This window comes from Mesocricetus auratus, unplaced genomic scaffold (genome assembly GCF_017639785.1).
Source record: "Mesocricetus auratus isolate SY011 unplaced genomic scaffold, BCM_Maur_2.0 Super-Scaffold_100007, whole genome shotgun sequence".
In the NCBI taxonomy this organism is placed as follows: domain Eukaryota; kingdom Metazoa; phylum Chordata; class Mammalia; order Rodentia; family Cricetidae; genus Mesocricetus; species Mesocricetus auratus.
Window position 1 is genome coordinate 7,562,488 of NW_024429191.1, and position 27,489 is coordinate 7,589,976.

Sequence of the window (27,489 nt, forward strand, 5' to 3'; positions counted from 1 at the left end):
AACCCTGTCTCGAAAAACAAAAACAAACAAACAAACAAAAAAAAAAAGGAGGCCTACATTTTGAGGACTACCTACAGGCTCAGGAATACAAAACTCTGGAGAAAGTAGGTGCTCAGTGGATATCATTCAGAAAAGAACTAAGATGACCAGAAATCAACAACAAGACAAATCATATCTCCGTCCAAAGGCCCTCACCCTCTTCTGTGCCCCTATTTATTTTTATTTTATGTTTTCAGCACTAGGGATTGAACCTCACAATACTATGCAAATGCTCTGCCACTGAAGACCCTCCTAAGCCCTCATCCCTGTTTTTGAAACCTAGAGAATTCCACTTCCCCCAGCTAAGCAGCCTTGGTAGAGTGTACTTTCCAACATGGCGTCTGGGAGGACACTGGCCCCAGGACCAAGAATGTAGGGATTCCCAGTTTTCAGTGTTTGGTTTCAGACCCTGGAAGACTTATCATGGACTTTGGGACAGAACATCTGAGACTAGTCTGAGCTTGAGGTGGGGATTTGGGAGCCACAGTGCAGAGGAGAGGACAGAGCAGAGCCTCAGGTTCAGGTGGTTCAACACGGTGTATGCCTCTTCCATGTCCTTCCTTCTCTTGTTATTGAGCTGGGTAGCAAATTTCGGTCTTTCTCAGTGAGGAAGCTCTGTGTTTCTTTCCTTTTTTTTCTTTATGCATTGCTCTTCTCTAGATTTAGGCAGGAGACTGCAACCAGCTGAGTCCTGAGCCAGTGTGTATTAACCCACTTGGCTCCTCCTTCTGGTGCAGGCAGATGTGCCGAGGATCTGGAACAGGTCAGAACAATGACTTCTGGTGTCTTTTGAGTGAATGTTCCCGTAAAGCAAGAAAAGTGCCACTGACTGCTGCACCGTGATCCACGTAGAACCCCACAAGCTGGTGGCTGACAGTGGGGAATGCAGAGTGCTTTGGAGACAGTGCTGCCCCTACAGAAAGAACTGATGTCAGTTCACCTCTGTTGTCTGCAGATGGGGAGATTACTTCCAAGCCAATGGTGCTGTTCCTGGGACCGTGGAGCGTTGGCAAATCCACCATGATAAACTACCTCCTTGGGTTAGAAGACACTCGTTACCAGCTTTATACAGGTGAGAATTTTGGGAGTGTTTAAATTGTTTTTTTTTTAAAGATTTTATTTATTTATTATGAATACAGCATCCTGCCTGCACGCCAGGAGAGGGCACCAGATCTCATTACGAATGGTTGTGAGCCACCATGTGGTTGCTGGGAATTGAACTCAGGCCCTCTGGAAGAGCAGTCAGTGCTCTTAACCTCTGAGCCATCTCTCCAGCCCCGAGTGTTTAAATTGTTAAAGCAGACGAATAATTAAAGCATTTGTATGCCCTTAATAATATTAATGGATATTACATGCAAGTACCAGAAGCTCTACCACCTCCATGGCAGCATTACTCATGAAAGTCTCAAAGTAGAAACAATTCAAGTGTCCACTGCTGGATGAAGGAATAACCGAAATGTAGCCTTAGAAAGGAATGTCACATGACTGAGGAGCTAGCTCAGTGGGTAAAGTGTTTGCTGTGCAAGTCTGATGATTTGAAGTCAGGTTCCTAGTATCCATAGAGAAGCCAGGTGAGTAGCACATGTGTCTGGGATTGTGGTACTTCTATAGGGAGATCAGAATTGGAGCTAGGAGAGACCCTGAAAGCCTGGAGGCCGGCTAACCTGGCCTATGCAGCTGTGTACAAGAGATAAGGTAGAAGGTGAGGGTGTGTCTTCCGACCTCCACCCCTGGGCCATGGCAGGTGCATGTAACACACACACACACACACACACACACACACCACACACACACACACACACACACACAAGAACAGCTAGAAAGGAGTTAAACATGCATGCTGTCAGAACACATCAGATACATCCTTGACACAATATGGATAAACCCTGAAAATGTGCTAAAATAAGCCAGGTGCAGAAGCACAGACACTGCATGATTCTGCTCACACGAGGTGCTGCAATACGAAAACCTCAGAGGCAGAGAAAGAATAGAGGCTGCCAAGGAAGCGGATGCAGATTACTACTTAATGGAGACAGAGTCTCAGTGTGGGAAGATGATAAAGTTCTGGTGAGTGAGGATAACTAACCATTTGATGATAATGTGAATATATTTGATGCTATTGAACTATAAGTTTAAAGATTAAAATGTAAATGTTGGGGGGGTTGGGGGGAGGGCACGGGAGGAGGGGAGGGAAAGGGAGAGGGACCTGGAACTGACTTGTGAAGCAACCTTGTTTCTTATCTAAATTTAAACTGGAAAATAAAATTTAAAAAAAAAACAAAAAACAAAAAAATGTAAATGTTATGTTCTGTGTACTTGGGCACAATTAAAAGGTGAGAAGGCAGGAACCTAGCACACCTGTCTCATCCTTATGGAAGCCTTTCCAAGATGCCTTGCTTGTCTGTTTACCAGCGGTTGTGTTTTCCCATCTCTCACTCATGTATGCAGGTGCTGAACCTACCACCTCCGAGTTCACTGTTCTTATGCATGGGCCCAAGCTGAAAACCATTGAGGGCATCGTCATGGCCGCTGACAGTGCCCGATCCTTCTCACCCCTGGAAAAGTTTGGCCAGAATTTTCTGGAGAAGCTGATTGGCATCGAGGTTCCCCACAAACTTCTAGAACGAGTCACTTTTGTAGATACACCAGGCATTATTGAAAACCGCAAACAACAGGAAAGAGGTAATTTAGTGGGCTGGGGATGTGCTCAGAGTAAGAGTACTTGCTCTGTAAGCATGAGGATCTGAATTTCAAATTTAGCACCCATGTAAAAAGAGAGGCATGAAGCCTAGAGGTGGTGGTGCACACCTTTAATCCCAGCACTTGGGAGGCAGAGGCAGGTGAATCTCAGTTCCAGGCCAACATGGTCTACAGGGTGAGTTCCAGGACAGCAGGGGCTACACAGAGAAACCCTGTCTCAAAAACCCCAAAAGTGAGGCATGGTTACCTGTGCCTATAACACCAGTGTTGTAGGGTGGGCATAGGTGATCCCTGGATTCTGAAGCTCTGGGGCCAAGTCAGCCTAGCCAAAATGAGAGACCCTGTCTTAAAGAAATAAGACAGAAAGTAGTAAAGGAAGATACCTGCCATCTTCTCAATGTATGCATACCTATGGACACACTCACCTTCTCATGCATAACACACACACACACACACACACACACACACACACACACACACACACACACGATCCATTTCTGAGTAGCAAGAGCTCTGTTTTAGGACACTGTGACCAACAGAGGGTGGTAGGCCAGCAAGGAAGCAAGGATGGTTAATGCTCAAGCCCAACAGACGCATCCTTTCCTCCACTCCTTCCCAACTGTTGCTGTGATACCGCTTGGGGGTTTGAAGTATCTTGTTCTTTGCCTCCTAAAGGGTTGTCTAAGTTTGGAGATGGCCAGTATTTTCCTAGGGGGAGTAATGGTCTTTGTAAGTCTCTGGAGATGTTCAAGCTAGGGATTAGTTGTCTATCCTGAATAGTGGAGGGTCTGGACTAATTGGATCCTGGTGAATTATATTTAAATGCTGGCTAACTTGGGCCTTAGGCATGGGCTACATCTCTTCTTACTCCCTCCATCTGCTTTGTTGGGTGGGCTTGCTTTAGCCTAAACCTTTATTAGGCTTCCCAGCTCCTGCTTGCCTCAGAGGGTAGGGTATTGCTATTCTGGGCCTAGTAGGCATTAGGCTGTATCATAGGGCACTGACTACTGCCACAGCACATGACTGTCTGCACTGATGTGCCCTAACCAGGACAGTCATAGTAATATGTGGTCAAATGACAAATCTCAATTTATGGTTATAACTTGTGTTTAGGTTATAACTAGACCCTGATTTATTAGTAATAGCATAATTTAGAGTTATGAACATCTTATTATACCCATATTATGAATCAGATAGTTTAATACGTTATTTTGTTGGTCATTATAAAAAAAATCAGTGTTTTCAAAACTGTATTAATCACACAGTTCTTCAGAGGAACGGAATTTATAGAATGAATGAATCTATCTGTCATCTCTTTATATGATATATATATCACATAGATTTCTCTCTCTATATAGATATAAAGTAGATCTATTAGAATGGATTATAAGCAATGACTGTCTACTAACAGGAAGTCCAAGAATCCAGTAGTTGTTCAGTCCACAAGGCTGGATATTTCAGCTGGTCTTCAGTATACGGTGGAATCCTGAAGAAGTAGGCTCTAATGCCAGTGAAGGAATGAACCTGGCAGTAAGTTGGAGGACAAACAGGGAAGAGGGCAAGCTTCCTTCTCCCATGTCCTTTATACAGGCTGCCAGCAGAAGCTGTGGCCCAGATTACTGGTGGCTTTTCCCACCTCAAAAGATCAGAATAAAAGTTGGTCTTCCCACTTCAAGTGATTTAATTAAGTCCCTCACAGGTAAACCTATCCACTTGGGTTTTAGTTAATTCCATATGTAGTCAAGTTGACAGACAAGAACAGTCACCCAGTGGTATTCCTTGTTGTCTTGTGTTTTTTTTTTTCTGCTGTTGTTGTCTTGTTTTGTAAATAAGAAAACCAACAAGTGAGAAGAATTAATATATAATGAGCACCTGTATGGCTTCAGATTTAACTGGGTGCTTTCTTGTTTTAAACAGTAATCCCTCCCTCCGTCCCTCCCTCCGTCCCTCCGTCCGTCCGTCCCTCCCTCCCTCCCTCCTTCCCTCCCTCCCTCCCTCCCTCCCTCCCTCTCTCTCTCTCTCTCTCTCTCTCTTTCTCCCTCTCTCTCTCCGAACATTATTTTTGTTTTGCTTTGTTTTTGAGACAGCTCTGGCTGCTCTGGAACTTGCTATGACAACCAGGCGGGCCTTGAATTCACAGAGATCCTCTTGCTTCTGTTTCCTGAGTGCTGGGACTAAAAGCATGTGCCACCACACCCAGTCTAATGGCAGTTTTTATGTTAGCCTTGGTATTACTGTTCTTTTTGTAATTTTATAGCTTATGAGCAAGACTTTGAGAGCAGTGACCATCTAGCTGGTCTGTGGCTAGCTCAGGTCTCAACAGACACTCAACACTTGACTACATTTTTCTCCTTAAGCCACACATCCTCTTTCCGTCTGACTTCCTGATACCCCTCTTTCAACATCCTTGCCATTGTCCTAGATCTTTTTAGACATTTAGAAGATAACTTGATTTTCTTTCCTTTAAAATTTTTATTATTTCTTAGCTGGGCGGTGGTGGCACAAACCTTTAATCCCAGCATTCAGGAGGATCTCTGAGTTCAACGCCAGCCTGGTCTACATCGTGAGTTCCTGGACAGCCAGGGCTACACAGAGAAAGCCTGTCTTGAAAAACCATAACCAAAATTAAAATAAAATAATTATTTTTATGTGTATGGTTGTTTTACCTGCATGTATGTCTGTAACACATGCATGCCTGGCGTCCACAGAAGCCAGAAGAGGGACTTGGCTCCTCTGAGACTTAACTTACATAGTAGTGAGTGGCATGTAGGTGCTGGGGACAGAAACTGAGTCCTCAGAAAGGGCAGCCAGTGCTCTTATCCATTGAGACTTCTCTTTAGTCCCAATTTTTTTCTTTTTGTTGCTGTTTTTGTTTTTGAACAGTATCTCATTATGTGGCTCAGCCTAGCCTTGAACTGAAGGTCCTCCTGCCTCTGCTTCCCTGAGATCTGGGATTACAGGAGTACACTACCACACACTGCATAAAAAACTGCACTTTGGACAAATCCTTTACTTTGCTAGGGATTCAGAGGCCACTGGATATTAAAGCATGGGCCAGACTGTTCTTGACAAAAACAAGAGATAAGCTCACTGGTATTTAGAAACCCAGGAAACTGCCAGAGCTATGACTCTGCTCAGCCCACACAATGGTCTGGTACTGAAGGGAGGTACAATGGGCTTTATGTGTGTCCCACTCAGCTTGACTTCTCATTCCTGTCTCTCCAAGGCTACCCCTTCAATGATGTGTGCCAGTGGTTCATCGACAGAGCAGACCTCATCTTTGTTGTCTTTGATCCCACCAAGTTGGATGTGGGTCTGGAGCTAGAGACACTCTTCCGCCAGTTGAAGGGACGTGAGTCCCAGATAAGGATAATTTTGAACAAGGCTGACAACCTGGCCACACAAATGCTCATGCGGGTGTATGGAGCTCTCTTCTGGAGCCTGGCCCCTCTCATCAATGTCACAGAGCCTCCACGGGTTTATGTCAGCTCCTTCTGGCCACAGGACTACAAACCTGACACCCACCGGGAACTGTTCCTCAAAGAAGAGATCTCTCTCCTAGAAGACCTGAACCAGGTGATTGAGAACAGGTTAGAGAACAAGATTGCTTTTATTCGCCAGCATGCCATCCGTGTCCGAATTCACGCCCTTTTAGTTGACCGATATCTGCAGACTTACAAGGACAAAATGACCTTCTTCAGTGATGGGGAACTGGTCTTTAAGGACATTGTGGAAGATCCTGATAAATTCTACATTTTCAAGACCATCCTGGCAAAGACCAATGTCAGCAAGTTTGATCTTCCCAACCGTGAGGCCTACAAGGACTTCTTTGGCATCAACCCCATTTCCAATTTCAAACTCCTCTCCCAGCAGTGTTCTTACATGGGGGGTTGCTTCCTGGAGAAGATTGAACGGGCCATCACCCAGGAGCTCCCCGGCCTTCTGGGTAGCCTTGGGCTTGGGAAGAATCCAGGTGCCCCTAATTGTGACAAAACAGGCTGCGGTGAGGCCCCAAAGAATCGCTACAGGAAGCACTAGTTTGTGTCACCACTCTCAGTCCCCATTGGTGAATGAGCTTGTGTTCTAACTGTCTGAGCAGTCCTGGTTTATATTAACCCTTTGAGCCACACTGGTGACAAACAGTCTGCACTGGAGATTGGGGAGTTCATTGAGACCGGTGAATCAGGGAAGGAACAAGGGTTCTAGGGAGGAGAGTGGAAACTGTGAATTATAGTGTGCTTGTCTTATTGCTTCAGTTAGAAGGCCTGACACAGGCTAGTCAGGCTTCTCTTGTTTTTCTTGGGTCTTGTCTTGGAGGGACAGAGAACAGCTAACTTCTAATGAATACTAAGATAATGAGGGTCAGATAAGCTAAACTCAGTTGAAATTTCCCAAATAATAGAGGGTTCTCAGGTCAGTGCCAACTCCTTTCACACAAATCTTCTGTCCATTCCCTGTCCCTCCTTGGCTCTCTCCTAAGCTTGGGTTGATTTTCAGCAGTGGACAGTCTCTTGAGTCTGATCTTTATGAATTTTGAGCCCAACCTTGGAATCGTCTCTCTGTCTTCCCAGTGGGTAGGGCATGCAGAACACTAAAGCAAGTTTTCTGATTAGGGTGTTATCTGCCTAATGATGTCTCAGTTGGAGAGCTCAGACCCTTAATCGGCCCAAAAGGGTGAGTGGATGATGTACTCAATAGGTGCTCTTCCTCCTGGAAATGACTTACATGAAAGTAATGGAAGGGCTCAGGGGTTAATTGGTTTGCAGTGTGTCTTTATCTGTTGCATGTCTCGGGAAACTCAGATTACAAAGGTGTGGGTGTCAGAAATGACAATGGGGACCTTGCCCCTGATCCTTGGAGGCTTCTCTGGACAGCCACTTCTCCCAAGTTTTGGGGGGAACTGTTTCTGCAACCTCTTTGTGGGAGCACTTGACAGAGGACATGTCTCTTTTGGTTTCTCCTTCCCCTTCTCCATTCCCTGATACACCAATACTTCCATCTGAGAGAAATTCCTAGATTCAGAACCAGCCCCAGCCCCTTGGCATTGGCGGCAGACGAGGTCTGAGGTTCAGTTCAACCTGAAGACATCCACTGAATATAGTCAGGACAGTCAGGGCCTACACACACCAGTGAGTATGCATTTGTTTGTCCATTGTACAAGAGAGAGCTAGGACAATGACAGACTTGAGGGCACAGAGAAAGGACTTCTGAGAGTCTTGCCTGGCAGACATACGCTGCTATCTTAGAGATGAAGCCCTGGGAGGATGAAGAGCCTTTTTGACGGAGCAGGAAAGGCAAAGATCAGACTGTCTTGAGGACTTCCTTTGAGTACAGCCAGCTGCTTTTTTGGGGGGAGTAAGCTTTCCTGGGGGGCCTGGATTGTGAGGCACAGGTCGGGACCCACCAGGACCAGTGAGTCACCTCGAGCAGCAGGAAGTGGTTAGGAAAGCTGAGCCAGAGTTGTTCCTCCTGAGGACCAGGTAGGGAGTATAAGCAGACTGGTAATCAGTGGGGGCTACAAAGAGAACTTCAGTTTAGGAGTTCACGTCTCTCTGAATATTTAGCAGTCTGGCTCTGGCTGTGAGGGAAGATGCTGCTTTAGCTCTATGTAGGGCGCAGGACCTCCCACAAGTCAAATGCTCCAAAGCTGCCAGGACACTGTTTCCAAGGAGTGAGCTCCTTCTATAGGGTCACCCATGGAGCCCTGTGGCTCGGGTAGATAAGCTGCAGTTTGTCTTGGATTTTTTTCCCATTAAAATATACATCCAGCCCCCAAACGCCTCTCCTCATCTCTCCATCACATGCTCTGGAGACACTGTCCCTCCCACCTTTCTCCTTCATGCTCCTCATGCCCAAGGGCTTTGTACAGCAAATCTGTTTTTCCTCATTGCAGTGAGAGACAAGGAGAAAAGCTGACCTGTACGGACTCTGGCCTAGCTGTCAGTACCTGCATGTTTGGTGGGAAGCAAGTGAAGTAAGGCAAACAAATTCATACAGCATTTGTGTTTGGGGGAGGGGCACCTTATCAGTGTTACCCTCCTTTTGGGTTTTCCTCTGCCTTTTTCTTCTTTGTCTCCATTCTGTTCCTCTTCTCACCTCCCAATTCACTCTCCTCTCCTATCCATGGGCTGCTGATGGGCCAGCACAGGGCTTAGCACCCATTCTTTGTCCTGCTCTGTAGGGAGATGGATTTTGAGTAGGATTCTGACTCTAGGAGGAGGGGGTTTCATCCCAGGAGAAACATGAGATCCAGAGGTTTCCCGAGTGGAATGCTCGTGTAGGTGCCTAAACAGTGGCTGACCTTTCCAGTGTTCTTTCCAGTCTGGTTTTATCAGGGAGAAGGTCTCAATAAAGTTCCAATCTCTCTTCAACACATTGTCCTGTTTGTCTCCAGCCAGGTGAATCTCTTAGCTCCCCTTTATCAAGTAGAGTGTACCCATCTTCAAGTTTCTGGGGACAGCCTGGATGTTTATAAACAGATTTTTATCCTTGTTTCGCATGTTTGCTGGCACCTCTTATGGAATTCCATCCAGCACCTGGCCTCCTGGGTGTGGAAGACAACTCAGTTCATAGTTGGCCGTGAAGAAGCCAAGGCCCATGGCTGTGGGGGACCCAAGAACGTTTTCCTCTGCAGTACCTTAGTTCATTCTTCCCTTTTGAGTTGGGATCATGACATGTCCACCCCAGGACCTTCATAGAGCAGCTCACATGATAGTGATACCAATAGGCTCATTTCCTCTACCTTACAGTTACCTCATGATCTCCATGGCTGCAATGGGGTAGGGTCTGTCAGAATGCTATGCATGGCCACCTCCCTCTAGTTATCCCAGAAGTTGACCATCCCTCTACAGGTGTGGACATGCGTATGTTGAACACGTCCCAACTCCCTGAGCCAGCGCCTGTCCCACCACATTTCACTGTTTTTGGTGTCCTGATCAGAGCAGGGTTCCTTTAATCTGGAAGCTTTCTGGAATCTTCCTAAGAGGTTTCACACCATGGTTCAAGAACTAATTTGAAAGGGAAAGACCCTGGGGAAGAGGTCGAAGGTTGGAAAGAACCCAAAAGGGAAAGCAGGTCCCACAAACTTAGGCCATACCCATACAGTTATGCCAGAAAGGGTGCCAGTCAGTGGCCAAGGCCAATGTTTCTGGGTTCTCTGGCTTAGGAGGGGCTGATCCTAGGGCTAGACAAGTGGGCCATGTTCTCCCATGCTCACCTGATCTAGGACATTTTGAACAATCGAGCACCCTGACCTGCTCACCCTCTGCAGCCCAAGCACCCTGACCTGATCACCTGCTGCAGCCTGGCTCCTCTCTTGCCTAACCCAGAAATACAGAGCTTTGCCTCGGAAGAGGAAGGCAAGCAGCAAGGTCTTTTTCAAAGAGAAATACAAGTTCTACATCAAATTTGTGCTGTTCCATAGCTCAGTGTTGCCATTATGGGAACTGAGAAAGAAACAGAAAGCAGAGAAGGCAGAACCAAAGGCCATTCAGAACAGTCAGGAAATGTGAGGGATGGGAATGGAAAGAATATTTGTAAGGAAATATGTAGGTTTCATCTAACATGTACTTACATATATAATGAACATGCAAAAAAACCAAACCATTCAAGTGAAACCTGAGGGAGTGGAGGACAGGTGGAGATATGTGATTTTCACTTGTATGCTACTGGAATGAATAAACAGATATTAGAGGAGGTGACTCTGTGTGTGTGTGTGTGTGTGTGTGTGTGTGTGTGTGTGTGTGTGTGAATCTGGATGGCCCATCCAAGATGGAGACTCAGGAGGACGCATTCAATGAACAACACCCTGTCAGTCCCTGGCTTTGCAGTCTTGAAAAGTTTCTGTACCCTGATAAGTCTCTCTGCCGATGCAGCAATCCAAATCAGACCAAATAAAACCAAATTAGAAAAAGCCCATATTTAATGGATACAGCACTCCAGATGGTTTTCCAGCCCCCCAGAGAGAGGAGACGGGAAAGAGGCCAGAAAGCTACACGTCTATCTTCTGGGGGGCAGTTTAAATACCCTGTAGGAGTGGTTTTGAGCATCTTTCTGAGGGAGGGGTAATGATTTGGTGGGATTTCTGAGATGCAACAAGGTTTGGGGGGAGATAGGGGTGGGGCTTGGGAGGAACTTCCACCATAACATCCCAGACTCTTTGGGTATATGGATGCCAGGGGCTGGGGTGAAGCTTCCACCCCGAACATATCTTAGCCTTAGAAACCTCACAGGTACTGGCAGTACTTAATGCCAATTTCCCCTCAGTGACATGAAGCTCGAACATTTCCCAATACAAAGAAATTGATCTCTAGAAGATCATAAAGGTAATTAGGAGGAGGCAACAAAAAATTAAACTGCCTTAATTCTAGCACTCGGGAGGCAAAGACAGGTGGATCACTGTGAGTTTGAGACCAGCCTGGTCTACAAGAGCTAGTTCCAGGACAGCCTCCAAAGCCACAGAGAAACCCTGTCTTGAAAAACCAAACCAACCAACCAAACAAACAAACAAATAAAAATAAACTGCCTACTGGTGTAGAACTGTGTATAGGAAAGGTGTGTTCAGTAGATTGTGCCCACCTATTGTTGCATAAAGGAACTTTCCCCACACCTGCTTGCACTCTGGGATGTGGGCTGTTTACCTACAATGTGTAGAAGACCCAAAGTGAGGACTGAGCACTAGGAAAAGGGCGTTTCTAGAGGATTTCCGTTGTGCCGGGAATTGAGCTTCAGCACTGCAGGTCTAGTGAGGATGTGCTAATCATACTGTCTTCATCTGGAATTGAGCTTCAGTACTGCAGGTCTAGTGAGGATGTGCTAATCATACTGTCTTTATCTGGTGCTGTGCTGAGGCCTTTCACTCACTGCTTAATTTAGTCCTCACAACCCTGAGGGAGGCCACTGGCCAGCAGAGTTCAGAACAGACTGTGTTGTCACATGGCCTGGAGTTGGTCCTGGGCTTGCTACGAGGTGGCCTTGGGCAAATGACTAAAGAGTGTTTCAGTTTCCTTACTCATAAAGCGGGGCCACTGACAGTGCCTCCTTTATGGGGCTGTGGTAGGGAGTAAGTGGCTGGGTACATGCAATGTGCTTGACTTGACACAGGACACGGCACTCAGTAAACTTCAGTCATTACTGCTAATGTTAGTCATACTTTACCTAAGAGACCGATGGTCAGAGTGGCCGGGATGAAGGAAGTGGACACGGGAGAGCTGGAATGCTACTGACACCCGGCTCTCTGTCTGGCTCATGCTAGGTTATTTGCTCGGGGCCCCATGAGGTAACACTGACTTTCTGACCCTAAGCTTTCTTCACAACCTGGAGAAGATTTGCTTGAGTCTTTTTTTTTTTTTTTTTTTTTTTTTTTTTTGGTTTTTTGAGACAGGGTTTCTCTATGATGTTTTGGAGGCTGTCCTAGAACTCGCTCTTGTAGACCAGGCTGGTCTCAAACTCACACAGATCCACCTGCCTCTGCCTCCCAAGTGCTGGGATTATAGGCGTGCGCCACCAAAGACCGGCTCTTTGCTTGAGTCTTTGAGTACTCTTTCAGTACTTGGATCTTTTTATTTTTAAATTTGTTTATTTATTTGTGTGCATGCCTCTCTCTCTCTCTCTCTCTCTCTCTCTCTCTCTCTCTCTCTCTCTCTGTGTGTGTGTGTGTATGTGTGTGTGCATGTTCATGCATGCATGTGGAGGTTAGAGGACAATTTTCAAGAGTTTTGTTATTTTCTTCTACCATGTGGGTTCCAGGGATTGAACTCAGGTTATCAGGCTGAGCAATTTTGCCATCCCTACTTACTTCCTGTTAAAAATTATCACTGAAAAGAGATTTATACAATATATTCTGATTACAGTTCCCCTCCCCAACTTATCCCAAATCTTCCCCACCCACCCAAATACATACATACCCCCTTCTCTCTCTGTGTGTCTCTGTCTCTCTCATTAGAAAGCATGAAAGCATCTAAAAAACAAGATACAATTAAAAAATGAACCAGAATAGGAGAAAACAAATAAACAGAAAGAAAAACACAAGAAACACATGATGGCACACGCCTTTAGTCCCAGCACTCAGGAGACAGCGGCAGGCGCATCTCTGCGAATTTAAGTCCAGCCTGATCTACAGAGCTAGTTCCAGCACAACCAGAGCTGTTATAGTGTGTGTGTCTCGAAAAGCAACACACACACACACACACACAAACACACACACACTCACACTCACAAAAAAAGAAAGGAAGGGAGGGAGGGAGGGAGGGAGAAAGAAAGAAGACTTTTTTTTTTTTTTTTTGGTTTTACGAGACAGGGTTTCTCTGTATTGTTTTGGGAAAGAAGACCTTTTTGAGACAGAATCTTACTAGGCAGCTCAGGCTGAGCTTGGGCTTGCTATGTAGCCCAGTCTGTCCTCAAACTCAAGGTCCTCCTGCCTCAGCTACCCAAGTGGTGGGGTTATAGGTATGTGCCACCAGGTCCAACTCTGTTATAGCCTTATTAGCACTGATTTGTGCTGACTTGGAGCCTAAATCCATGGCATACTGTATATATTTCTCAGATACTAATAAAGGTGATTTTGAGCTGGGTATGGTGGCTTGTGCCTGTAAGCCCAACACACAGGAAGCTAAGTTTGAGAGTCTCAAAAAACAAACTTCCCATAAGCAAAAACAAAACCCCAAGCAAACAGAAGATGATTTTGTGAAGAGTACAAAAATATTTGTTATATTTCCATTTATTGTAGTGCTAGTGATTTATCTCAGCATTATTGCAAAAGATTTGGAAGTTTTTCAGATTTACAAGGTATAATTTCTGTCCTGGAGAAGTGGCTACCTAGTGGGGGATCCAAGGCACAGGAGGGGCAGTGATTAGGGAAGTCCCCAGGAATAAGACAACATTTTCCAAATCACAGTTTCAGGATACAAAGTCTGACCCGAGATTTTCTTACCTGTTTGTTTCAAAATGGGGTCTTGCTATGTCACCAGACAGGTCTGGGGTGCTTGGATTAAAATGATTTTCCTGCCCTAGTCTTCAAATATTTTTCCCTTTTCTCATTTGTAAAGAATCAATGCCTTGAAATTGTTCAGTTTGTCTGAACAGTAAAACCAGGACTCATCAGAGATAGCCAGAACACCAGAAAGGGTGGTTAAACTTGGCTGGACAGGAGTGGTAGGTCAGCAACGAGGAAAAGGGATCCTGGGGAAGATGAGGGTTTATACCCACAGGAAGGCGAACCCTTGTGTGGCAGAGATGACTAAAGGCCACATCAATCAAGGTGGAGAAACTGGGCTTTAAATATGGAAGTCCAGGGAGTCTCGGCTACTTCACGTTGCTGGACAGAGAACAGTGTGCAGAAATGGAAGACACAGCTAACAGCTGCACTGCCTGCCTGTGAATCGACTGAGGTTATGTGCTGTAGTCTCTACCTCCCCATTCCCAAGAGCTGGGAACGGAGGAGAAACTCCATCCATTAGCCTGGCCCTGTGTGGCAGCCTCCATTAGACCTTGAACCCACACAGGCACTAAGGAGACTCAACCCATGTCCCTTCTCTGGTTCCTAGTGACATTTTGGGATAGTCCATCTCGTGAAGCCAGTTAACAGGTGGCAGTGGCAGTGTTTGCGAAGGCAGGGTATGATGTGTTGGTGCTCCTAGGGCTCTGTGAGGACACAGGACTACTGTTGGTCCTCCACCTCCCCACGGCACGGGTTGCAGCTGGAATCCTCGATGTGGCCAAATCTGGTTCCTCTTCCTAAGATGGCAGGGAAACTCTGGCTGTACCTGGCCTTGACCTTCCCCAGCGTGCCTCCTGATCTTAAAGAGAGCGAGGCCAGTTCAGAACCAGGGTCCTGAAGGTGGGGGAAGTGGGGCTCCCCTCACTGGCCCGTCTCTCAAGCTACGCTTCTAGGTCTTTCTGAGGTGGGGGTCACCACCTACACTGCAGTCACGGACAAAACCCACAGCTACAAGCCACGGAACGGGACACAGGAGGGCCTGGCCAGCACGCAGCCAGCCTCACAAAGCAGCAGAGCTTGTTGCGCGTGCGCACGGCCGCAGGGCTCCGTCTTGCCCCCTAGCGGCCTTCTCTGGACGCTTCCTGTGCTGGCACGGGCGCATGCGCAGACGCGGAAGCGCGTAGTTGCGCTTCCTGGAGGCTCCCCCTAGTCTGGGGTGGGCGGTCGCGAGATGACTGGGGGACTCCGTGTCCCTTCACTTTTTGTCGTGTCCGAGATCTAGTGGGGCGCGAGGTAGTTACGCGCCGTCACCTCAGAGCCAGCCGTCCCGCACCTCACGGACTTACCGGTGAGGATGAAGAGGCCGACGCACCTGGACCTTCCAGGGACACCGAGGAGCCCGAAGCCGGTGTTTATCCTGAAGGCTGGTGTTGCGGAGACTCTGCCTTTCCAAGGCTGTCGTACTGACGACTTTGAAGGCCTGAGAGGATCTGGAAAGGTCTGCTTTAGGACCCACAGAGGCCTTGAACTGCCCAGAGTAACGTGTTGTGGAAAGAACGCCACAGACACCTTGGTGCTTGCTGTTTTTTAGAGGGATGTTTTCTCCAGGGCCAGCCCCAGGTAAAGCAGGAAGTGAGGATTTTAGGAGATGAACCTAGGATTGTCCCCCACTTCAGGATGAGGGAACACTACCCTCAGTGAGACAGATGAAAACGGCAGCTAGGATACCAGGGGTATGGAATTATTTGGGCTGTTCTTTCCTCAAATCACCAATTTTAGGAGCTGAAAGGACTTAAGAGATTCTGTAGTAGTTTCCTCAAGACACCAGCGCTGGCTGTGGTGGCCCATGCATTTTAGTCGCAGCACTAAAGAAAGAGAAGGCAGAATCGGGGAGTTTGAAGCCAGCCTAGTCTGCTTAGTGACTTCCAAGACAGCCAGACTATATAGAGAACCAGTTTTAAAATAAATAAGTAGGTAAACAAAGCAGAAACAAAAGAAAGCCATCATAGCTTTGGAGCAGGCTGATGAATACGCGGGAGGTCCAGGACTCTACTCCTGACACCCTCCTTTACAAACCTCTGCTTCACAGAATAAGATCGTTAGACTGTGACAGAGATCTGAATCTAGAGCACTTCGAGCGTCTTTCAGCAGGGTTCAGGGCTAGGTCATTTAGCTCCAGAAGGCAGGGGTTTTCCCAGCACAGAGACAAGTGTAGCGTCCCTGAGCAGGTCTGTGGAGAACTTTGGGGTCAGGAAGGAATGCATGCACTTTAATGTCCTGGGGTTCCTTTGTTGTTGCTTTGAAGTGGGGGTTATTTGACATCTGGTACCCTTCTGGTTCCCTCCGCCCCCACTCTGGAGACAGGATGTCGCTATGTAGCCCTGGCTGTCCTGAAACTGGCTCTGTAGACCATGTTGGCCTTAAACCTAGGCATCTGCCTGCCTCTGCCTCTGCCTCCCGAGTGCTGCGGTTAAGGTGTGCACCACTGCCTCACTGGCATCTGGTACTCTCAGAGCCTGAGAGGAGGAAAGTCCTTGGGAAGTGGTTAAGCGAAGATGCAGGGAAAGGAGGAACCTGCCCACCCTTCCCTTTTCATTAGTGAACCTTATTCCTTTGTGCACATTTCTTTCTTAGACTTAATAGAGTATCCATTAGACACAGGGAATTGTACCATATAAAGCTGTGTAGTCCAACTCATTTCATAGGCCAGGAAGCTGGGTCTGAAGAAAGAAACTGTTCCAGGGTCATAGAGCAAGCTAGTGGCTACACCTTATTAGGTCCAGCAGGAAACAGATGGCAGGCTGGGGATAGAGCCCATTTGGTAATGCAGTGTTTGAAGACTCCTTAGGTTTGATTCAGAGCTTACAACAGAGTGCCTGTAATTCCAGAACTCTGAAGGTAGAGAGGCAGGAGGACCAGAAGCTTAAAGTCTTTTTGGCTACAGATTGGACTCAAGGCCAGCCTGGGATGCATGGCTACATGAGATCCTGGAAGGGCGAGGGAGGCGCGTTTGCATTGGGTAATTGTATTTGAGGAAAGGCATAGGGAAACTACTATAGTAGTGGGGTAGTAACAATGGGATCTGAGCCACCTGTACTTCCAGAGGCTGTGTAGAATTCCATCTTAGTAGAGCTGGGACTTTGGAGTCAAGGGATAAGGAAAGGACTGAGTGGATGAGAACAGTCATTCTCTCCTTCCACCTTGTCTGTCAGAGGTTGAGTAAGGGAGTCTTAGTGTAGTTCAAACAGAACATTTCCAGACTACAGAGCAGGGTGGAAAAGAGTGACACACATACCCTGAGGGGCCAGCAAAGACACCTAGCATAAGAATAAAAAGATTACATTTACATGTATACTTTTTTTAGCATGTAATGTCAAGCATATTCATTGTATTTTCCTATAAACTGGGTTTTCTCTGTTTGAGAGATTAAAAAACAAACCTAACTGGTGAAATAACTTGAAGGATGGAGATCTACCTGAATAATTATGCCGGCGTCTGTCTGTCTTTCTAGAGTCTTGCGTTCTCTTGGTAGGTTCCCTGTGACTGTGGAACAAAAGATAGAGCAAGAAGCAAGCAGCTTAAGTGGCAGTGCTCAGCGGAGAGCTTCCGCTGCTCTTCTCATCTGTCGTGGGACTGGCCTAGGGGCAGCTAAAGGACAGGGCATCGGCATGTTGGTGTTCTCCCTGCTGGTCTCAGTAGTCCACCTTCTTCAGGTTAAAAGAGCAAGTGCGGAAATCTGAAAAAGTATCTTGGATTTCTGTTTGGTGTAAGCGAGCTTTTGGAATTAAAAATGTCCCTGTCTGGAGCCATCTTTACCCACCCCCTGATTCCCGAGATCCCTCACGATCTGGGCAGGAGCCCAGGGTGCTGCTTCTCCTCTCTGCTCACCTCCTACCCGTTGTTCCACCCACAAGCTCAGTTCTGTTCATCGCATCGCTGGTGATGCTAGAGGAACACTGAGTTCTTCAGGGATAAGTGACACCCAGCTTGGTGGGGAGCTTACCAGCAACCCCTAAAATGGTGTGTTACAGAGTCAAAAGCTTTCTCCCTGTTTCCTCTTCAGAGTCTTTATCGACCTCTTCTTTCCCAGAGGGCTCAGGGGACTTTCTTTTGTTGTCTCCTCACCAAAGGAAATAACGGAGTTTGCGTGCTACTTGCCTGGCACTGTGCTAGGTGCCTTGTAGCCACGGTTTATTTAATCCCACGGCAATCCATTATGTAGGAAGCAGGAACTTCACTTAGAAAACCTTAAAAAGTCATTTATTTATGTTTAAGAAATTTATGTACATGTGTGTCTGTTTGTACATATGTATGTGAATGTATGGGCATGTATGTGCATGGGTGCCTAGAGAGGCCAGAAGAGGGTATTGGATCCTTCAGATGAGGAATTACAAGGAGTTACGAGCTGCTTTGCAAGAGCAGTAATCGCTCTTAACTGCTAAGCCAGCTCTTGCCTATGGAACATTTTATACAATTTAGATTTCAGACTTCTTTAAAAGTAATTTTTATGACTTTGAGAATTTCATTCATGAGTACATTGTATATACCATTTCTATCCCTCTCCTTTCTTCCCTTTAACTCCTCCTGTTCCCGCTCCCACATTCCTTCTGGGATGCCTGATCACTACCACTACAACTACACAACTACCTCCTCCTCCTCCCTCTTTCCTCCTCCCCCTCTTTATCCTGCTCCTCACCTCTCCTCCCCCTGCCTCTCTCTCTCTATTTGTGCACAAGCATTCTCTCTCTCTCTCTCTCTCTCTCTCTCTCTCTCTCTCTCTCTCTCTCTCTCTCTCTCTCTCTCTCTGTCACACCCTACTGAGTCCATTATAGAAAAATTTGAAAACCACAGACGTTAAGGGTAGAGCCAGCATTGATCTCATTCTAATTCAAGGCTTGTCCTGACACACTTCTCATTCAGAATAAACCCTGTTGCTAGAGTATTTGGGTTCATTTTGTATGTTTGTTCTTCAGAACCTTTTCTGAGTGCCATTTCCTGTGTTCCTGCATCTTGGGCATAGCACAAGTACTGTTTTAACTTGTTTGTGGGTTTGCCTAGCATTTGATTCCATTTGTGGTCTGTGGTCTGTATACCCTGCCGTATTCCATCTGTGGTCTGTATGTCTGTATATCCTGCTGTACTCCATCTGTGGTCTGTATGTCTGTATACCCTGCCGTATTCCATCTGTGGTCTGTATGTCTGTATACCCTGCCGTATTCCATCTGTGGTCTGTATGTCTGTATATCCTGCCGTACTCCATCTGTGGTCTGTATACCCTGCCGTACTCCATCTGTGGTCTGTATACCCTGCCATACTCCATCTGTGGTCTGTATACCCTGCCATATTCCATCTGTGGTCTGTATGTCTGTATACCCTGCTGTACTCCGTCTGTGGTCTGTATATCCTGCCGTATTCCATCTGTGGTCTGTATGTCTGTATATCCTGCCGTACTCCATCTGTGGTCTGTATACCCTGCCATACTCCATCTGTGGTCTGTATACCCTGCCATATTCCATCTGTGGTCTGTATGTCTGTATACCCTGCTGTACTCCGTCTGTGGTCTGTATATCCTGCCGTATTCCATCTGTGGTCTGTATGTCTGTATATCCTGCCGTATTCCATCTGTGGTCTGTATGTCTGTATATCCTGCCGTACTCCGTCTGTGGTCTGTATGTCTGTATACCCTGCTGTATTCCATCTGTGGTCTGTATGTCTGTATATCCTGCCGTACTCCATCTGTGGTCTGTATATCTGTATATCCTGCCGTACTCCGTCTGTGGTCTGTATGTCTGTATATCCTGCCGTACTCCATCTGTGGTCTGTATGTCTGTATATCCTGCCGTACTCCATCTGTGGTCTGTATATCCTGCTGTACTCCATCTGTGGTCTGTATGTCTGTATATCCTGCTGTACTCCATCTGTGGTCTGTATGTCTGTATATCCTGCTGTACTCTGTCTGTGGTCTGTATGTCTGTATATCCTGCTGTACTCCATCTGTGGTCAGTATGTCTGTATATCCTGCTGTACTCCATCTGTTGTCTGTATGTCTGTATACCCTGCTGTACTCCTTTGTTGGTGGTATCTTGTTCATCTGCAGGCCTTTCACCTACTTATAATGCCAACATCCAACCCATTCTTCAAAACTCAGCACAAATGGCACCTTCCAAAAGATGTGCCTCCAATTTAATTTTTCTCGGGATTTCTGAGCTCAGCTTTGTAGACTTCCCTACATTTATTATTCTTCCTTCTGCCATAGCAATTTGGATGTATTTTCTTTGTTGGCTGAGGTAGGGAATATGCTATGTTAGTGTTTGGATCTCTCCAGTTCCTAATAGAGGACCTTTTACACACTGCAAGGCACCAGAGAACAAATGCTTTGGGCTCTTTGTGGTGAAGAGAATTTGCAAAGTGAAGACTTTTCTCTCAGTGTGATAACTTTGCTTGTAATGAAATTCAACTGTAAAATAAATGCCTTGGTAGAGACTAGGGTGGAAGAGGGGAAGGAGACTATGTGCTAAATGATTCATATCCATTATTTGTGCTTTTATTGAAAGCCTTAAAGTCAGAGAAATGAAGAGACACCAGTTAGAACAGGCAGGGGAGAACAGTCTGCTTATTCCCTCTCCAGATAGGGTCCAACAGAATGGTAGTTGTAACCTTTCACCTTAATTGAACTCTGTAGCTTTTCTGAAGCTATCTCCTTTATGTTTGTTCAGATAGCAAAAGCATCCCTCAGTTTTATCACTGTGGATTAGTATACCTTGCCCATAACTGCACCTCTCCTTCTGTGGGGCCTGAGTTGGTTCAGAATATCCATTTCCCATATCGCCCAACACAGACAGATGCTGAGGCCCTTCCACAGCAGAGTACTGGTGTGGGCTGGGATGACTCACCTGCTTTGTCACCGCCTACAGCTTGGCTTAAAGCCCTTGGGAATCAAAACAAGCCCTAGGAGAGGCACAGAAGGCTCTCCTTAGAGATAACAGCTTGGGTCTCTGCAAGACAGCAAATGTCGATCCTTGTCCCAGTGGTCAAAGTCCAGGTCAGTGAGGAACCACATAGATAGTCAGAGTAGAAGTAGCTACTGTAGAAAGCAGTTCCCTTTCTGGGCATCAGACAACTTAGATTTTTACTTGGGCTCTTCCAGGAGCTTACTGTTTCCATGAAAGAAGGACATTAACTTTTTTCTTTCTTTCTTAAAATCACCTTCAGTCCCATCATGCCAAGGGTAGGAAGGAGTACATGAAAATAAAAACATCTCCTTACCCATAATGTTGTCCCAAATTTCTAAGTTATACTCATAAAGGATACGCTAAGGTGCCTTTTGTGGCATAGGACAGATTAACTCTACCTTCTCAGGGTGGAAATGAACAAGTGAGATTAAATTTAACTGAAGAGAGGCCACTTGTGTGAGGCCTTAAATTTGGAACTCTTCTTTGCAGATGTAACTCAGATGTGTCTTTGGGGGGATGCCATGTACTATAGTGCCAATGGGATGTGCAGGGGTAGTTATAGTGCCAATGCGGTGTGGAGGGATTAGCTATAGTGCCAATGGGATGTGGAGGGGTGAGCGTGAAGATATATTAGACTTGACGGTCTATCAGGGTCTAGTAGGAAAAGACCATGCAGATTTGAGGCCTTTTCTTGAGGGTATAGGAAGGACACTGAACTGCTTTATTAGTATTAGTATTACTACTTTTAATGCTGGGGATTTCATTCAGCTTTTTACATGCTAGGTAAGTACTCTGCTACTGAGCTACATTACCATACCCCCCCCTTTTAAACTGAGAAAAGATTTTACTAAGTTATCTATGTTGGCCTTGAACACTTTCTCCCTCGACCTTCTGAACAGGAATTGCAGGAGCACATCATCCTACCTGGTTTGTCTCTGTGTTTAAGGAAAAGATGTAGTCATATATGTATTGCAGAAAGAGCCCCATGACAGATACGTGGAGAATGAATTAGAAGAGTGAAGGTAGGAAGTAACGAGTTCAGTAGACCCAAGATAAATGGTAAATGGGTGTTTTATTGGAGAACACTTACACAGATAATAATAAAAACCATCACAATCTTCCTGCTTCAGAGGATGCAGTCTCTGCCTCCTGATCCAATCTGCTCCCACCTGCGACCCAAGACAGAGCACACTGCCTCACGCTTCTCTCCCTTCTGGTTCGGTCCTCACCTGAAGCCACTCCAAAAGGGGTGTGGCCACTAACGCAAATACACTGGCAAGGCTAGATGCCTCTACAGAAGGGCCAAAGATGATAGATAGATAGATAGATAAAATATCATAGAAAAGACAAGTTGAGGACCTTAACTAGAGGGCTAGAAGAGAAGAGTAGACAGGATTATCTAACCCAGGATTCTATGTCCCTGAACTCACCCATGCTCGGCTGCTTTTGTATATATTCCCTTCCGTAATGCAGCCTTTGATGTTGATCACAAGTCCAAGATTGATCGAAGGGGACTATGACTTGTTTGGGTTTTCAGCTTATCCCATTTCCCTGTTCTATTTTCCCAACACTTTGAAGAATCCACTCCTTGGAGATCAATTAGAAGACCAGTTTGTCTCAGAGTGCTTCTTACATCTGTCTTCAGTGTTGACTCTGTTCTCTGCCGTTGGAATCAGGACTTTGTACTATTCATGAGATTTCTGTTGTCCTTGTTGTTCTTTCCAAAAGAAAGGACGAGACACTAGATCTTATTGTAAGACACTGACAAGCAGGAACTAGAAAACATTGGAGTAATAACCAAGTTTGAGATCTCAGTCTTTAGAGAGATCAGCCAGTGAAATTTAGGGCAGTCTTATATGACCAGACAAGTCTGAGCACCTTGGTTTAAATTTAGATTAGTTATATAAAATGTAATCTGAAAACCAGACAAGCCTTCTAATTATTTCATTGTTGCTGTCTTGGCTGTGGTTATATATGTTGCCTTTCTTGTTCTATTTGTTTGTAAAGCTGCCATCTAGTGATTCTTGGGCTAGTAGACTTTAGCAATCAATCAACAAATAGGTTCTTGGTACCTATGGTGTCCTACTTAGCCTTCATTGTCAATTTGTCACAGCCTAGAGTCATATGAGAGGAAAGTTTTGATTAGGAAGTTGCCTAGACTAAATTGACCTGTGGGCATCCTGATTGTTAATTGATGTAGGAGGCCAAGCCCACTGTGGGTGGTACCATCTCTAGGCAGATGGTTCTAAGGTAAGCAAAAACCAGCAAGTAGTGTTTCTCCATGAATTCTGCTTCAAGTTCCTACTCTGACGTCCCTCATAGATAGACCTGGAAGTATAAGATGAAATAAGTTGCTTTTAAGTTTGAGTGCTTTATTACAACAGAGAGGAAAGTAGAACACATGGTTAATTTAATAATTTACACTATAGTACACAGCTGAAGTAGGACATCGATGCCTCCTGGCCATGCTCTTAAGGAATCAAGAGACACTATTATTAGTTTATTTTACTCTAGTTGGGAACAACAAAATTGTAGAAACCAATTAAAGAACAGAAAAGTAACAAATTTTGCATGAGTGGCATAGACTACAAATACTGCAGAATCTGATAAAGAAAAGGAAATGGGTTAGGACTTTGGTCTCTCAAGTTGCAAGTTGGATGTACTTAAATCTACCACAGGAGTCTAAGCTGGATCGAGCTAGTCTTAGTGTAAAATTGGAGTCCCTGCTACACAAATGTCCATCATATGCCCTTAGTCTACATTCCCTGCCAAGCAGTGTTCTATGGGTCTTCATAGGGCTGTGACCTTTCTATACTACTGTCAATTGTGCATCCTTCTTCTTCATTCCCTTCTAATCAAGATTTTCCATCCACCTGCAAGGCTCAGGCCAAATGCCCCACCTCTCTTTTTTTCCATGAAGATTCTTCCCTCTCCTCAGTCGGGATTGGTGCTATCTTCTGTTTCCTTACAGCCATAGGCTGCTCTGTGTATTTGTGTTTCCACCATTTCCATTAGCTCGTGATGCACTTGTTAGCAGGACACATGTGGTTCCTCTCTCTACTCCCAGTGGCTGGAGTAGAGTGGAACCTCATTCAGAAAGTGTTTGCTTAATGGATGAAAATAGTTCAGCAGATCTCTCTGCCACTTCAGCTATATAAAATCAGTTTTGTAAAAGTAATACTAAAATCAGAAAGGAACGGTCCTATTTTCTGGACCCAGTTTCTGGCGAGAGACATAGTAAGTGGTTGGGAACTTAGTTTGGTGGTAGAGCACTTGCCTATAAAATTTAAGGCAATAGGTTTGATTTCCAGTCTACCAAACAACAACAATCCCCAAGATACGGAGAAAAGAAATTAAAATGATTTTAAGTAGGGTTAGTACACACACACACACACACACACACACACACACACACACACACACACACACACGGTGAATATTCTGTCCAGTCTCCTCTTGGTCCTGCCCTCTCAGGACCGAAGGGACAAATGGGGTATGAGAGGCCAGAAGGTTTTTTTTCATAGAGCATGGAGTCAGAGAAGTGGGGGCAAGTTCTGGTGGCTCTTTGGTGACATTATTGGTGCTTCCCTCACCTGATGGTATGTAGAGCAAATAAGAAGAAGAAGTAAATACTTTAGGACACAAAGTGTTGCTTGTATATCAGGCATAGATGTCATCATGCCTCCTTCTAAGAAAGCCTGGTCACTGATTCCCCACATCCTCCTCAGCCCTTCCTTTCTGTGAAGAAAGCTCTCATTCTAGTCACTAATATCTGCGTGAAATAATTGATTCTTCATTAGGACCAAAGGCCAGATCCAAAATAGTAGTCAGAGAAGAACATGTTTGTTTTTATTAATTTAAAAAATTACATTAGTTTTGTTTTGAGACAGGGTCTCTGTGTAGCTCTGGATGTCCTGGAACTTAGCATATAGACCAACCTGGCCTTGAACTTATAGAGATCCCAAGTGCTAGGATTAAAGGTGTGTACCACCACATCTGGTACATTTTCTTAGGGTTTATGTTTAATTTTGTGTACATATATACAGTTCAAATGTAAGAACCACACCGACTGATTTGTCTAAGTCTGGGGTACAGTTTGGTGCAGGTGCCCTTAGAGGCCCACACTGGTAAGTTCTCTCTGGAGCTGGAGTTACAGGTGATTGTTAGATGCCTGATGTGGGTACTGGGAACTGAACTTGGGTCCTCGGTGAGTCATTACTCCAGCCTCTAGATTGATTGATTGATTGATTGATTGATTGATTGATTGAGTGTGTGTGTGTGTGTGTGTGTGTGTGTGTGTGTGTGTGTGTGTGTGTGTGTGTGTGTGGTAGGTATCCACAGATGCATGCATGCACAGATGAGAGAACTTATGACAAGGGATGTATGTGGAAGTTAGAGGACAATGTGTAGGAGTCAGGGCTTGGGCTCAGGTCAGAAGGCTTGGTGGTATGTGCCTTTACCTGCGGAGCCATCTTGCTGGCCCAAAGAACATGTTTTGTTATATTTTGCTTTGTTTCTAAGTCAGATGCCTTCCTCTTTGAGCCTCCTTTTCCTTACCTATAAAATGGAGATAATGATATCTATCCTGCGGACTTGTAGGGCCACTGGAAGGATCAAATGAGACAACAAATATGACAGAGCCCATAGCCTGTCCAAATGCCATAGGCTTAGTTTTTAATCTGTGCTTGAGGGCTTTGAAAGGCCATTGCACATCTAGACAGTGACATCATAAGCATGTAATTGGAGTCCAGGGTGGGGCGCAGAAGACAGACCCAGAGTCATGGGGGCAGGCTAGAATGCAAAAGGGAACTCCACCCATGGCCTGCCTGTAGAAGACCTGATTCTTTATTTTGTCATTTGTTTCTCTGGCTCCTAAAGAGCGAATGCCCAACTTCTGTGCTGGGCGGGGAGGGGGAGATGATGATGATGATGATATACTCAGGTTACTGTTCAATTGTAAGGAATGCACTGGTTTATTTGTCTATCTCTAGGGTACAGTGTGGTATCTGGACATGATGGTTATTCAGGATAAGAATTTTGCTCAACAAAATACAAATATTGTGAGATCTCATTGCTCTCATTCTCATTTCCTCTGTGTTTGCAAATTCTTCTTATAAATAAACATGAAAAACCAGGACATGATTCAGATAACAGGAAGCCTGGCTTGTGCATAGAAATGACTGGCCAGCTTCAGAGTCTGAGTGTTCTGTTCGTGACTTTGTTAATTCCAGGTGGCTGTAAAGCCAGGTTTGTCTGCTTATAACCAGGTAGTTTTGAACACCTTCCTTGGTCCTGTTGGTCACAGGAACAGAAAGAAAATGGCTTGGTTGACAAAGACTTATATTTATTGTGTGTTTGGCTCTGTTCTGGATGCCTTGGGGAACAAGATAAGGGAAGTTATGGCTCCTGAGTTGGCAATTCTTAACCGTATGGCTAAGATAATGACTGTGGAGGCTCAGGGAATTCCCAGTTGCAGGCAGTTTTTGCAGAGGGCAAAGGGTGTGGTAGAGAAAGACAGGCAGAGGTGGGGTTATCCTCAGAAACTATAGGGTGGGGTGGCTGTCTAGTGGAGGTGGATGTGGAAAGAGACGTAGGCAACTGTGGAGACTTGCTTTCCCTCAGGTTGTCTTCCTTCTCTTTCTGGCCCAGTTGCTGCATTACAAAATGCCACAAACTTGGCAATTCTAAAGGAGTGCAGTCGTGGAACTGGGGATGTAGCTTATTTGGTTTAATGCTCATCCGTCGTGCAAAGGACCCTGGGTTTGATCCTCAGTACTGCATAAATTGAGTGTGGTAGGAGATGCCTGTAATCCTGGATGTCAAAGTGGGAGGGTTATACAACTAAAGTCATCCTCAGCTACACAGAGAGTTCAAGACTGGCCTGGGCTGCACAAACACACAAACCACCATCACCGCCAAGATAAAAAAAGAAGCCTTCAAGCATTGTTTACTTTTGCTTGATTGCTGTGATTTGGACATCACAACACTGAAATCAACTTGTATGAAGTCTGGGTAGTTGTCTGGAAGTTCTGAGAAATAACTTCAGGCCTACTTCTGAGGTCACTGAAGTGGTGGCAGAGTTCGTATCCTTCCTGGGCTCCCTATTCTGGATAACTGTCATCTGGGGTGGGTCTAAGCTCCCAGAGGCAACTCAGGTACCTGTTCTTTGTGATTCCTCTCCATCTTCAATCTAGCAATAGCATGTTAAAACCTCCTTCATGTTTTGAATCTCTGACTTCCTCTCATAGCTTCTGGAAGAAATGGCATTAGAGAGCTCATGTGATTAGATGAATCCGATTTGGATGGCCTCCTTTGGGTCAGCTCAAAGTCAACTGATTAGTAATTTTAGTTACACTTGCAGAAATCCCCTTTTCCAGGCAACCTAGTACAATCACAGTCTTTGGAGGGGAGTGAGACATCTTGCAGGCAGGAAATTTGAGTTTCTGCCTGTCACAGAAACATGAGGAAGTCACAAGGGGCTAGCCTTAGGGCTGGCAGATGAAAGCTACACATGACAAACAGTGAATCAGGCAGTTTCACAAGTAGCATGCCCATCCTCACAGCACAACTGAAAGCATATAGCATTGCTTTCCCTCGTTTTTTGTTACAACACTCAAAGACAAGAAGAGCACAGCTACTCAATGAAGCCCTGTGTGACTCCCAGGCTTCTCCCTGTGATACCGGGGTGGGGGCTGGTTTTTTGTAGAGCAAAAGAGGGGAACTCAAGATGAGTTTAGAATAGGGGCAGAAAGTTGAAGTCATTAAAAGAAGTATGCTCAATTCAGCTGTTTATAGACAGGAGACTGCGTTTCCATGTGAATTCTAATACTCAGCATGCACAGGCTCCACACACCCTGCCTT

At 45.6% G+C, this 27,489-nt stretch overlaps 1 protein-coding gene across 3 annotated transcripts in view; it reads left to right on the top strand.

Annotated features, from left to right (window-relative positions):
- The window catches only part of Srl (sarcalumenin), a 62,070-nt gene extending 52,960 nt beyond the window's left edge, over nucleotides 1-9,110 (top strand). For all 3 annotated transcript variants that reach the window (XM_040748157.1, XM_040748156.1, XM_040748155.1), the window contains 3 exons: nucleotides 995-1,111; nucleotides 2,488-2,721; nucleotides 5,966-9,110. In XM_040748157.1, the coding sequence (XP_040604091.1) occupies nucleotides 995-1,111; nucleotides 2,488-2,721; nucleotides 5,966-6,777 (1,163 nt within the window). In that variant the 3' untranslated portion in view covers nucleotides 6,778-9,110. The remainder of the gene's footprint in view (nucleotides 1-994; nucleotides 1,112-2,487; nucleotides 2,722-5,965) is intronic.
- The last annotated feature ends 18,379 nt before the right edge of the window (nucleotides 9,111-27,489 follow it).